At 59.7% G+C, this 13,536-nt stretch overlaps 1 protein-coding gene across 4 annotated transcripts in view; it reads left to right on the forward strand.

The window, feature by feature from the left end:
• Positions 1 to 4: 4 nt before the first annotated feature.
• The window catches only part of NADSYN1 (NAD synthetase 1), a 33,451-nt gene continuing 19,919 nt past the window's right edge, over positions 5 to 13,536 (forward strand). For 2 of the 4 annotated variants that reach the window (XR_007130562.1, XM_047747444.1), the window contains exons 1-7: positions 5 to 190; positions 1,627 to 1,860; positions 2,070 to 2,130; positions 4,704 to 4,820; positions 6,452 to 6,505; positions 6,899 to 6,988; positions 11,747 to 11,798. Coding sequence is in view for 3 of the 4 variants with exons in the window: in XM_047747444.1 (XP_047603400.1) it covers positions 106 to 190; positions 1,627 to 1,860; positions 2,070 to 2,130; positions 4,704 to 4,820; positions 6,452 to 6,505; positions 6,899 to 6,988; positions 11,747 to 11,798 (693 nt within the window). In the remaining variant the exon portion in view is untranslated. The remainder of the gene's footprint in view (positions 191 to 1,626; positions 1,861 to 2,069; positions 2,131 to 4,703; positions 4,821 to 6,451; positions 6,506 to 6,898; positions 6,989 to 11,746; positions 11,799 to 13,536) is intronic. The other 2 variants (XM_047747442.1, XM_047747443.1) reach the window with 2 other exon arrangements.

Here is a 13,536-nt window from a genome sequence, read left to right on the forward strand (position 1 = left end):
AGCTCCGCGCGCGGGGCGGGGCGTGGGCGGGGCCTGTTGCCGCGGCTGGGCTGTCCACCGCCAGCCAGACCCGCCGGGCGACCCGGAAGAGCCGCTGCGGTCAGGATGGGCCGGAAGGTGACCGTGGCCACCTGCGCGCTCAACCAATGGGCCCTGGACTTCGAGGGCAATTTGCAGAGGATTTTAAAGAGTGAGTCTGGGGGCGGCGGGGTGGGGGGAGTGGGAGGACAGGGTAGGGTGGGGGGGGTGTCCCGGGTAGCGGAGCCGGGGTCCGGGGCGGGACAGGTGCGAGTGGGGACTGGGTGCGGCGGGCACAGGTGCTGGGGGAGCGGAGGGATGGGGTGGGGCAGGGGCGGGCGGGGTGGCGGGGTCACGGGGTGGGGGCGGGCCGAGGTCCAGGCCGGCCCCTGCTTGCTTGTGATGTACACAAGTCCCTGTTTTGGAAGGTCGCAGCCCACCTGGGGGCAGATGAGATGATGCATAATGACTGCCCCCTCGCGGGCCACTCCTGAATTGGGGTGGCTTCCCGGGCCTGGGGGGACCCCTGGTGTACACTCGTGGTAGGGAAATCCTGGCTGCAGAGGTAGGGACGGGGATCAGAGGCTGAGGCTTACCTGTCTTCATACCTCTGGGGTCGAGTGTGGCTCAGCCAGGGCCCAGCTGCTGAGAGGTGCTGAGTTGCCCATGTTTAGAGGCATTTAAGGGGAGAGCGTGGCCAACCACCAGCGAGGAGGATGTCGTGAAGAAGTGTCCCAGGAAACATGGTTTTGTAACCAGAGAACTGGTTCCCAACTCAGGCCCGGCAGCTTGCCATCCACACTCGAGCAACCAGTGATGGGGGGTGGGTTAAGGAGAAAGTTGCTTTATTCAGGAACCAGGCAGCCTGGGAAGATGGTGGGCTAACGTGTCAAAGGCCATCTAACCCCTGTCCAGGGGGAGCCTGAGGGTTTCAAAGGGGAAGGTTCTGGAAGAGGGAGGGGGCTGTGTGCGGGAGGAGCAGGTGCCTAGACGGCAGTCGGATGTGGTCGCGACCCTGAATGGACTCACTGGCATCCCCCCACCCCCTGAGCTGCTCTCGATGCGGTCAGGGTGCATCATCTGGGAGAGCCAGGTCCCTCACCCCGGGAGGCCAGTGGTCTGACGATCTCAAGGAGAGCAGGTTGGTCCTGCGGCAGATCCAGGGACTTAGGTCAGCAAGCGAGGAGCACGTGAGCTTGAAGCACGTCAGACTTCAAGACAGGTGGGAGCGCTGTTCCTGTGTCTGGTGCCTGGAGACCATCCCGATGGGTAGACTGCGGGAGAAGCCGGCCCCAGGAGGGGAGCAGAGTGAGGGACAAGCCTGGGAGCTTAGAGACTAGGGTGTGGTTGTTGCGAGGGTCCCCATATGGGAGCCTCGGCACCAGCTCATCTGTGAGTGGAAAAGGTCCAACTACTCATAAGTACCGCTGGAGCGGGGCGGTCCTGGGCAGCCCCATAGCTGTGCTCACGCCAGGCCGTCTTGCTCGGAGCCACTCCTTGCAAGAGGGTTTGCTAAGAGCAGTAAGAACAGGAGGTGCACGCGAGGGCATCTGTTCAGCAGCGCCCTGGACCCTCACCCTCAACTTGCTTTCATCTCATCGAGCGCAGAGCAGTCGTTGGAGCGAGGCGGTCAGTGGCCAGAGCTGAGTCTCTGCTCCGGTGGCCTTTCCCCGGCAGGTGGGCCCTGGGCCCGCTGTCCCAAACCGGAGGTTGCTGGTGCCCAGTGGTGCCGCTGTAGGCTGCGGTCCCTTGAATCCCGCCCTCTCACTGCACTCCGTCTTCCACACCTGCCGGTTAATGAGCGACCAGGCTGTGGCTTCCTCCCCGTCCCCCATGCTAAGGGTCAGTCCTGCAGGCCCCGTGTCTTGTTTGCTGCCGGTGTAAGCTGCGTCTGTGGGACAGCCGCTCCTCGGCCGTGTGGGTCGGGGTCCGGGAGACCCCTGAGTGCTCTGGTTCGTGGTCTGTTTTTTCATCCCACCTGATGCAGCAGTGTTTCATCCGCCTCCGACCGCGGTGTGAGTACTGAAACTGCTCTTCTCTCTCTTTCTCAGGTATCGACATTGCCAAACGCAAAGGAGCGAGATACAGGCTGGGACCGGAACTGGAAATATGGTGAGAGCTGAACACGGACCCCGCAGGGCAGGGGGGTGGAGGGCGCGGCATCAGCTCCCTGCGGCGGAAACGCAGCGGAGGGGGTGGGCACAGAGAGGTGCGGCTGTGCAGGCCTGCCGAGGGCCATTGGAAGCCGGCGAGCCTGCTGGTGGCCTGGAGTCCCGGCCGCCGGCTGATGGCCAAGCCCACCACCCCTCCCAGGCCCTCGCTTTCACGTGTGGCCGTCGCTTCCTGGTCTCGGTGTGTCTCCACAAGCGAGTGTGAGTGGTCATTTCCACTCTGCCTTCTCGCAGCGATCGGGAAGCCGGGTCCTCCTCGTCCCTTATGCAGAAGTAAGCAAGCGGTCGTCGCGTTTAAGTGTCTTACGAACTACGGTGGTTTCGTGACAGATGTCAGCGGCCCTCTGGGTTCCCACATGCGCAAGTCCTGGCCATTCGTGGGATCGGAAGTCCCTGCTCGGGCCATGACCCCGCCTCAGTTTCTGGGCTTTGTGTAAACAGAAAGCGTTTCTTTGCTAGTGTCTTTGTATCTGTCCTTAAGGCCACTCCTGTCCTTCTCCTCGCAAGCTGGACTTCTGTGCTTGGAACCCCAGCTTCAGCTCAGGCTGTGTCTCCCACAGTAGCCAAGGGCTTTTGTACCCTCACTTAACGTGCTCTTCAAGACACTCCTCGGGCCCTTGGGGTCCTGGTGTGTCTATGTGACCTCTACCCCCGGGGTCCTGGCTCTGTCTTTATATTTTGTCTGTTCTTCCCACTGCAGGGCTGCCCTCAATAGCCCTGTCCCCCAGAGTTATCGTGGCCCAGACACTTCCAGGGTAGGTCCTTGCCCCTTTCTTTGTCCTGTGCTCTCCCCACACCTGGCCCCCAAATCTGGACCTGTCATTTTAAGAGACGGAGGATTTTAGCTATGGGATCCCAGGATGGTATAGTTGTATCATGTCATTTTTAGCCCGCTGAGCAGGCCCCCCCCTTTATTACTTGCCACAGTTTGCAGAGAGGAAGCTGGGGCAGGAGGGGAGCCAAGCCCGTTCACAGAGCACGCCCACTTCCTGTCCCTGGTGGTCAGGGCTCCAGCTCCGCCCCAAAAGGGGCACTGGAAGGGCAATGAGGGGCCGGTGCCCCTGAGACGGGCTGACTTGCGGACCTAGAGGTCCTTTGCCAGAAAGGCTGTCTGTGTTCTTCGGGCCAATTTGGTAGACTTTGCGGATGGACGATTGCTGCCTAAACTGGGCGGGGGGCACTTACAGCCCCCGTTACAGAATGCCCCTTCGGCTGTTGGCCAGCCCCAGGGCCAAGGGGCCCGCTGATGCCTGCACGTTGGCATGTGTTACCGTCCGGTATCCCATGTGGCGCGGGGGCCACCAGGGCACGAGACCCCCGGAACAGGACTCTGCCCAGGAAAAGGCCAGCCCAGGTCTTGAGCCCTCCCCAGGGGCATCTCCTTGATCTTGTTTTCCTCTGAGAACCTGGACTTTCCTTCTCAGAGCCCAAGGCCGAGAGGCCTGCCTTCTAGACGTTAACCACGCAAATGCCCGTTTGTGGAGGTCTGCGTCCGCCTGCACAAGCTTTGCTCAGCACCTGCGACATCACTCCCAGGCCGCTGCACCGGAGGAAGGACACGTTTTTGAAGATTTGAAAGTAGCTTATCGACGCTCTCTGCTCTGTTCCTGGCACACACGTGCCAGGAGACTGACCGCAAGCCTGTCTTCACGTTTCATGACGTCCTGGAGCTCTGAGTTTCCTGGGGCTGCTGGAAACACAGTCCCACAGGCTGGGTGACTTCAGGCAGCTGGTTCTGGAGGCCAGAAACCCCAAATCAGGGTGTTGACAGGGCCCTGCTTCCTCCAGAAGCTCCAGGGGAGGACCTGTCCTGTCTCGTCTAGCTGTCACTCCCAGTCCCTTGTCCTGCGGCCGCATGCCTCCCGTCTCCATTTTCCCGTGCCCCCCCCTCCATGTCGTGTCCTCCTCCTGTTGGATTCAGACCTGCCCAAGTCGTTCAGGCTCCTCTCCTCCTTAGATCCTTAATTACCTCTGTAGAGACCCTTCCCCCAAGTGCGGTCATGTTCCCGGGCTCTGGAGGGTGGGAGGGGACGCAGGTTTCTGGGGGACGCCGTCCAGCCTGCTACCAGCATGACCCACAGCCGGAGCTAGGAGTTGCTCTGTGAGCGGTAATGGAAGGATGTTAACGATGCCCCTTGCCTGAGGAGCGTCTTCCTGTGGGTCCGGCTCTGTAGATCCATGGGATTTTGGCTGCGTTTACAGTTAAAAAAAAAAAAAACAAAACCCATAGGTAGACATATTGACACAAGTGAGAATTTCTCACTGTAATTTAAAGCTAGAAGAAAGAGCCTGGGGCCACAGGTTTCTTCATTTCTGGGGAAACACATCTTCTGTGTTAGCAGTGATCCTAGCTTGGGTTAGAGAGGGCAGTCTTGGGCTGCACTCCCGCACGCCTGACCCCGATGGCCCGTGGGCCCCTGCTGTCCCCCCAGTGTCTCCCGGGATCCCCTGCCCCCCTGCTCGCCTTCCCTGGGGCAGCTCCAGGGCTCACCCGCCTGCTCCCTTCCTCTGCAGTGGCTACGGGTGTTGGGATCATTACTACGAGTCGGACACCCTCTTGCATTCGCTTCAAGTCCTGGCTGCCCTTCTCGAATCTCCGGTCACTCGGGATATCATCTGTGACGTGGGAATGTAAGTGCCAACGCGAGCGTCGGGAAGGCAAACTCCGAAAATGAGAAAGAGTCAGGGTGCGAGCTCTCCTACGGGAGGTGTGGAGTCCGCACATTCCAGATACAAAAGGCCTTCTGTTGAAAAGTGGGTTTTGTTCCCTCCCTGGCCTGTAGACCCCTAAGTCCCCCTCGGAGGCAGCTCTAGGAAGCGGTTTTGCAGATTCCCCCAGAAGCGCCTGTGCGTGTGGGAGCGCAGGGTGCACAGTGGGAGCACAGCGTTCTCCCTCCCGCGCGCAGACGCACATGGTACTTTCTTCACTTAATGGTAAGTTCTGGGATGATGCCATGTTACTCCCCATCAGCGCGCGGACCCCATGGTTCCATAGGTGCAGGTGTACACGGCACGGGTATGTAGGGGGCGGGGTCCAGAGATGCTGTGTATGTGGTGTGGGTATGTAGGGGGCGGAGTCCAGAGACGCAGTTGCATACGGCGCAGGTACGTAGTGGTCCCCTGCGTATCCGCTTCCTTGCTCACAGCTCCTGCTCTGATCCCCTCCTCCCTCCTGTAAGGACCTGGTGGCTTTAGTGCGCGGCCCCAGGTAGTCCGGGATAGTCTCCCCATCTCGGGGTCTGTAACTTAGTCATCGCATCTGCAAAGCCCCTCTCGCTACGTAAGGTGGTCAGTTCACAGGCTCCAGAAATTAGGACCTGGACGTTCCTGCGTGTCCTGATTCAGGCCGCACAGGGTCTCGGTCCTGCTCTGGTCCTGTTGTCTCCCTCTGGTTTGCCCTTGTCCTTGGTAGCTCTCCTGTGCTCCGCTTTCTTCTGTGGGCTTGGAGTCTATAATCCTATTTTTTAAAGATTTATTTATTTATTTGAGAGAGAGAGCAGGGAGGGGGCAGAGGGAGTGGGAGAGAAGCAGGGAGTCGAATGTGGGGCCTGAGATCATGACCCAAGCCGAAATCAAGTGCCAGACACCCACCGGACTCAGCCGCCCAGGCGCCCCATAATCCTATTTTTATTTTTCTACTTTTTACTCTTAAAGTGTTAACAGTCATATTTATAAAGATATTTTCTTTTCAGATCCAGCGTTTATCTGGGCCTATAAGCTTCTGAACAAAACAATAATTATATTCTGACATCCTTGATGCCTGCCCAGCTTTGCCCTAGCAGAGCACATGGCTTCCCATGGAGGGGGAGGACACGGACGGGAAGTGCACTGTCTGTGGGACGGGTCCAGGCAGAGTGGGGGACACATGTGCTCAGCACCCCCAGCCCCTAAAAGGCCCGCCTCCTAGAAGGGGCACGGGCCGCAGGTCAGGAGGTGTGCTGAAGGAGAACCGGGAAGGCACAGGGGCTGGTGCCTGAGGCCAGTAGGGGACAGAGAGGTGACACAGTGACAGGGCTGTGTGCAGATGGGGGGACAGCCCGTGGAAGGTCTGAGAATGTCCCAGGAGAGAGGGAGAGTCGGAGAGGGAATGACTGCTGCGTTAGAAGAGTTTCTTCTCTTTGGAGCTCCCGCCAGGGCAGGAGCCCCCTGCGGAAGCTGCCACGGAGCCTCGTGCTTCCCTCCCAGGCCCGAGGACGCTTCTTACAGAAACGGACATGGGGTCTTGCTGTTCACAGACATGCGTGTGTCCCCTCTCTCCGCAGGCCTGTCATGCACAAAAATGTCCGCTACAACTGCAGGGTGATATTTCTCAATGGGTAAGTGGCGGCCGCCTCCCCCAGGCTCTGCGGCCCTGGGCAAGCCCCCCGGGAGCTGGGTGGTCCCTGGAACCGCACGGTCTGTGGGAGCTGTGTGCTGGGCGGCAGCTCCAGAAACGCCCGGTCCTTTATGTCACTGCTTCTGGTCTCTGCCCACCGTAGACCCTTCGGGGTGAGGAGAGAGACCGTGGGGTGGGGCCGCTGGCTGGAAGTTGTTCGAGGGAGGGTGGTGTACCTGTTTCCCCGGCAGACACCGCACTTCAGCTGCCCGCACAGCACACCTGCTGGGTCTTGCCGACTCGGTCGTCGTCCATTGTCGGGAGGGCAAACCCGTGGGCTGTCCCTGGCTGCCAGACGTTCATCTCAGGCACCGTCCTGTTCTCCTGCCCGCAGGAAGATCCTGCTCATCAGACCCAAAATGGCCTTGGCCAATGAGGGCAACTACCGGGAGCTGCGCTGGTTCACCCCGTGGTCCCGGAGCCGGTGAGTCCCGCTGCCCCAAGCAGGGACGCACGGGTCGTGGCCACTCCGTGGACGCTCGTGTCATGTCTTCCCTGGGCAGATCCGCGGTCCGCGTCCTGGGGGAGGTGCGTGAGAACCCGGGGCACGTTCCCGCCGTTTCGGGCACAACACTCTGGAGGCTGCTGGTTACAGGGTGGCTGCTTTAGTGCAGAAGCTCGTCGACTGTGGCCCCTCGAGCAGCTGGTGTCTGGGGGGCCCAGCCCGAGGCTTCGGGCTGTCCTCTGCACAGCACACGGTGCGGCAGCACCCCCGGCCTCCCCCACAGGCAGCCCATTTGTGACAGCCTCCGATGTGTCCTGACTTTGCCAGGTATGCCCTGGGGGGCATGGTTACCCCGGGATGAGAGACCCGCCCAGTGTGCTTGCCGGGCGCTGCTGCTGCTGCAGGTCGAGCTTCCAGTGACGTATCTTCGAATGCTCCATAGTCTTATGTAGGAAGACTTTGGGGTTTTGTGTATTTTGGGCATACACCCCCTTGCACAGCTCTGGGGGACTTCTCCTCCCTGCCCTGGGCTGACCCACGCGTCACTGTCTCTGAAGAGTTGCTCATTTGCAGGCACATGGCTTCTAGTAGGTTCCAGAGGTTCCCATCACCCCTCCTGAGGTTGATTCTAGACCACGGTTTGCTCTAAGAGGATGTGATCAGGACAGCCAGGTGGGAAAGATGCACGGGGCTGGGTCTGGGGGTGCACCGCTCTCCCCAGATCTTCACGTGGTCGCCAACCCGAGAGCTCCCCGAACCTCCTTGTTCTCTGCGGTGTTCTGGAGGCTTCGTGACAAGCATGACTGATGGAATCATTGGCCTTTGGCCACTGAACTCCACCCCAGCTAGTGGTCCCTCCCCAGTCCTGGATGTGGGTCTGAAAGCTCCAACTCCTGGGTTGGCCCCCGGCAACCAGCGGGCCTTTCCCTCTGACACCATTAACATAAAAACACCTTTAGGGCCAGCTCAGTGCTGGGAAGACCAAGTCCACTTCTTTTTTTTTTAAGATTTTTATTTATTTATTTGACAGACAGAGATCACAAGCAGGCAGAGAGACAGTCAGAGAGAGGAGGAAGCAGGCTCCCTGCTGAGCAGAGAGCCCGATGCGGGGCTCGATCCCAGGACCCTGGGATCATGACCTGAGCTGAAGGCAGAGGCTTTAACCCACTGAGCCACCCAGGCGCCCCCCAAGTCCACTTCTTATGGTAAATTCCAACTTTCTAAGCAAGGATCACCGAGGGGGGTTTCTGATACCTTGCCTGCCTGCAGATGTCTTTATGGGGCTCTTATGTGTGATGGATAGCTTTGCAGACTTTTAAAAAACCCTAGGTTAAACAGAACTTTTTTGCATAGTTTTCAATGTGTCCCTTGAAGGATTGTCTTTGGCTTGTGCCCTCGCTGGGGAGAAGCCTGCCACTACTCCCGAGTTTTCTTCTCGCCAGGGCTGGTGGACAAGCTTCTTGTTATCGTTGGTCTCTTAACATTTTGTTCTACAGGCCTTGGTGTGGGTCTTTTGGCCCTTGTGTGAGGCCCTCTGTGGCCCTGTGACCCTTGGCTTCGGGAAAGGTCATCCTTTCTGGGCGAGTTTCCGTTCTGGGTTCTGTTTCTGGAACGTCTCTTGATTGGGGATCCGATTTCCTGGGCCATCTTCTCTGGTGGTCTTAGCTCTGATTTCCCACATTCCAGAAGATTCCATCCTCCGACCCTCCATCTCTGCTGGAACCCGCATGTGGCCGTCTTCTGAGAGCGCTTTCCCGTTTTCTCTGCTTGCTTAGGTGAAGCACGAGCCGCACGGAGGGCTTGATTGCGGCTCTTACAGAGCAGGCGGCTCTGGCGGTGGGAGGTCGAACCCTGCCTCTGCCACCTGGCTGGGCCCCTTGGGGCCAGGACAGCGACCCGACCTCTGTGCACCTTGGGGCCCTTCATGGCGGTGACCCCGTAGGGCTGTGGTTGCGGGGCTGACGCGAGTCAGTGTGTGAGGTGCTGAACGCAGCATGTGGCCGGCGCCAGCGTGGCCTGTCCCTGTCCTCGTGGTCTCCTTAGCTCTGAGAAGGGTGCCGGCGGGCGGTGGGGACGCAGCCCTGCTTGCCGAGTGCCCGCAGGTGCTGCTCAGGGCGGATGAGGGACTCCTGAATCAGTAAAAACCAGAAAACGTTCTTGTCCGCGAAACTTAAACGGGCAACTAAAGGTACAAAGAACAATGGCAGAATTTGACGGAAGCGCTAGATGGGCGAGCCGATGCTGGAGAGTGCAGAACGGCGGCCCGTGGGAGCCGGTGGCACCGTCGGGATGCACCAGGTCCCGGCAAGGGCGCCAGACCAGGGGCGACTTTGCAGAACAGTTGGGAATGGCCTTATGGGGGGGCAGCACCCCCCCCCCCGTGCTCTGAACCTGTGGGCACCTCGCGGGGATGAGGCAGGACGCCCGCAGAGAGCCGCAGGCTGGGGACAATGGGGACCGTGTGAGGCACGTCGAAGCCGGGGGCAGGTGCACCGGCCGGTGGCCGTCAGGGCGCACAGCTGTCGGCCAGGCCGTGCCTCGAGGGCACAGCTTCCAGCTGCCGGGCTCCTCCTGCCGTCCCCGTGTGCACCCAGCAGTGTTAACATGACCGTTGGGACTTCAATTTTTTTAAAGATTTATTTGTTCACTTGAGAGAGAGTGAGAGAGCACGAGCTGGGGACGGGCAGGGGACAAGCAGGCTCCCCGCTGAGCAGGGAGCCCGATGCGGGACTCGATCCCAGGGCCCTGAGACCATGACCTGAGCCGAAGCAGACGCTTCACCCGCTACGCCCCCCCGGCCCCCTGCTGTCGGGGCTGTGATCTGGGGAACATTTTCTATCTCTCGCTCTCAGATGCTTTCGTTCTGTTGCCTTCGCCATCGGGCGCCACGAGTCCGGGTCTTTGGTCCTCTCTCCGCCCACGTACCTGTATTTTCTCTTGGGGCCTCATTCCTCTAACCCCGTCCTCTGTGCTGTGCCTGGCCGGAGACTCTGTTCTTCAGATCTGTGCAGGTCCCGGGTTTCAGACCCTTTTCCTCGCGCACAGGCTCTCCTGTCTTCCACCGTCTGATCACCTCTTCTCCGGGATCTGTTCCTGGGGCGTGCTGTCTCTGGATTTCCTGGGAGTCTGGTGTCGCCCGTCCCTGTCATGTGGACATGTGGGTCTTGCGGTGGCTCCTTCAGACGGGCGCTCGCGTGATGAGGCCTGTGGCGGGGTCGCGGCAGACACCGAGCTAGATCCGCCACTCTCTCTTTGGCACCATTGAAACGACAGAGGTTTTTACCCATAGGCGCCGTGCCAAAATGGTCTCGACGATTGGGCACATCCCTGTGTCCCTACCATAGTGATGACCGCATGACAGCTTCAGGCCTGAGGAAACGAGAGAAAACAATCCGGTTCTTGACGGCAGAGAACTCGAGAATCTACTCGTTGTCGTTATGTTCTCGGTTGTGCCCCCAGATTTAAGTGCGGTGAGGCAGGCGTCACGGGGGCTCTGTAGCTGCTCGGGGCAGAGAAGGCTTATGGTGGCCAGGCCAAAACGGGTCTCTTGGTGGGAGTCCGCAGCTAGGTTTTTCCAGAGGGTGTTGGCTGGGAGGAAAGGGCATCCAGCCAGAGAAGGGCATGGGCTGTGCACAGGAGTCAGGTATGGGGTCCGTGGGAGAAGGTCGGGCCAGCCTGAGCCAAGCTCCGATGACAGGCTACAGTGCAGGGCCTGTACTCACGATGTCTGCTCTGGATGAAGCCCGGCGAGTTTCACCGGCTGGGTACAAGGTGATCGCTGGCCTTGGAGCAGAGACTGAGCGCGGCGGTGACCGCATACCGTCTCCCGGTGGTTTGCTTTGGTCTCGTCCTCAGTGGGTCCTGGTGGGGGTGGCGGGGAAGGAGGGGAAGGGACAAACCTTGGGGTGGGGGGACTCTTCCCTTTAATGAGCGTTTTGACGCAGTGACATCACCATCAGCAGAGTTGCCCATGGTGGATAGAGAGCTCGCTGTGGGACGGCAGGGTGTCTCGGAGGTCAGCAGGGTCACGTGTCCCCGTCCCCGTCCTTAGCGCAGGACAGAAGGCAGCACCCTCCAATTTCCCAGCATTATGATTTACTTAAGTAAATGCTGCTGCCGCCATCCCAGAAGGTTCTTGTGAATTCTCAGAAAAAAGAAATACACGTAACTCCGTGTCTTTGTGGTGCGTCTTGTAACAGCCCATTTGGGGTTGGATCTGTGAACTATTTTTTACATTCAGGCTCTCTGCGTAGCCCTTGGCGAGGCGGGTCACCCAAGTTCTGTGTTAGACTGTCCGTCTCGTCCCGCTGGGAGACCATTCGGTCTTCTCGGCGATGACAGGGTTCGCAGTCGTGTTGGCTAATGCGCTGTGCTGTTCTGGGCTCAGAGACCGGTCGGGATGTCCAGCTGGATTTCTCCTGGGGGAAGCGGGACGGCTCTGCAGAGAACAGCTGTGACATGTGTCTCAGGAGCGCTGGACCACAAGGCGCGGGGAAGCCAAGTCAGTCGGAGCCCCCGGGTACCATGGTGTCCGCGAGGAGAACGCACCAGAGTTTCCTCTGTTCACCCTACGTGCTTCTCTTCCCCCAACGGGGACGGTTAAGGCGCGTGTGCAGCTGACTGTCCTCCACCGAGCCATGGGTTTGAAGCTCGGGGCGGGTCTTTGCTCACGCTGGGACGCTGTCGTCTTGCTTTCTGAGGTGCTCATCCTCAGGTCTGTGGTGCTTCCCTCCCCAGGCAGACAGAGGAGTATTTTCTCCCCCGGATGATACAGGATGTAACGAAGCAGGTGAGTGTGACTGGATCTCATTTTCCAGCCAGATGTCCCTGTTCTGGGCTAACGTGCACCACATGGGGCAGGACCCTAACCCACCCGTCAGGTACGAGCAGGGAGGCTGGAGCCCTGGGGGTGCTGGGTGCCTCCTTTCTCTTACGTCAGTGATGCTCTGCCCGTTCGTGCCTCCCCCTCTCCTCCGGCTCACCTGCCGGGGTACCAGGGGAGCTGGGGGAGGGGTCCCCACCCCACATCAGTGAGCTCCTTCTTGCTGGGGCTGCTGCCTGGGCCAAGGGACCACCCAAGCAGCCAACTGTGGGGTTGGGGAAGGAGGGTTGCAAAACTCAAGGAAGACTTTATGAGGCTGCCTGTTCAGTGTGTGACGACCCAGCGTCCAGCATCTGTCGTGTCTTTTGGACCTGGCCGGCCTGGCCTTCTGAGCTGGGATCGTCTGGTCTGATCCGGGGGCTGCGTCCACCCTCTTCCTATGGGAAGCCTCTGGGGTGATGGCTGGAGCCCTGCTCTGTCCACTTCCCACAGGTGGTCGGAAGTTGGGACACAGAGGGTGCTGCGGGGGGCCGTGCCTTCTCAGGGCTCTGCCTGCGGTCCCGTTCTGCTTGCCGGGGTGTCACTTGGTTCTGGCTGCCATAAGACAGCACCACAGATGGAGGGGACGGTGCTGAATGAGAGATGCTTGCCTCTCGGCCCTGGAGGCTGATGCCCGGGAGGCAGGGGCGGGCAGGGCGGGTCCTCCCGAGGCCTCTCTCCTTGTGTGTGGACGGCCATGCTCTCCCTGGGTCCTCACGGCATCGTCCCTCGTGCGTGTCTGTGTCCTGATTCCTTCTTCCTGTGAGGACCCTGGTCACCCTGGATCAGGGCCACCCCGGTGACCTCATGTTACCTTAACCACGTCCTCTAAGGCCCCTGCTCCAGATACGGTCGGGTTCTGAAGTGCGGGCAGCACTCCAACAGGCACAGTTCAGCTCGTGACACTGAGTTCTCTGTCCCCCGATGACTATACTCCAGGTGGCTCATGGCCATTTACAGACTCCCTCCAGCAGACGGCTTGGCCGGGATTCATCAGGGTCTTAGGGACGGGCTTGAGCCACAGCGGGGTCCCTCTCCCCTGATTCCCACGAGGTTCCGCCTCCATTGGCCTCTTCGCCATCAACGGCTTCCTCTGCCTTGTCCCTGGAGGACAGTGGGACGGTTGGAGGTTATCTCCACCTGGGAGCCAGACTACGCCTCTGGCACGGGCTTTGATTCGTGAGCGAGGCCCTTCGAGGGGCCAGCTTGGGCTCAGTGCCTTCTGCACGGACAGTCAGGGACGGGCATGGCTGAGGTGACGGCAGGTCTGGTCACCTCCCAAGTGACCTGGACACTCCTTTGACCCTGAACTGCAGCAGTGAGCACATTCTAAAGTCTTTGTGACCCAGAACAGACTCCGTGGGTGTTTGTATGTGTCCGTGTGTCTGTGTCTGAAACAGACGTGTCTACTGCAGTCTGGAGAGTGGGGTGCTCCCCATTTCATTCTTATGGGATCATAGTAGATCCTAAAATCCATCTCAGGGGAGACACACGGGGCTGACATGGGACAGAATTTGCTGTTGGAAGGATTTTGCGGGGTCGCTGCTTGAAGGTGGTTCCCTGAATTGGCTTGAGTAACTGTGGGTGAAGGTTGAGGGACGTGTCCAGGAAGAGGGTGAGGACTGCCCAGGACCTGCTGTGCGTGGACAGTTCAGGCCCCCGGAGG

The sequence above is a fragment of the Lutra lutra genome, chromosome 10, assembly GCF_902655055.1.
Source record: "Lutra lutra chromosome 10, mLutLut1.2, whole genome shotgun sequence".
Classification (NCBI taxonomy): Eukaryota; Metazoa; Chordata; class Mammalia; order Carnivora; family Mustelidae; genus Lutra; species Lutra lutra.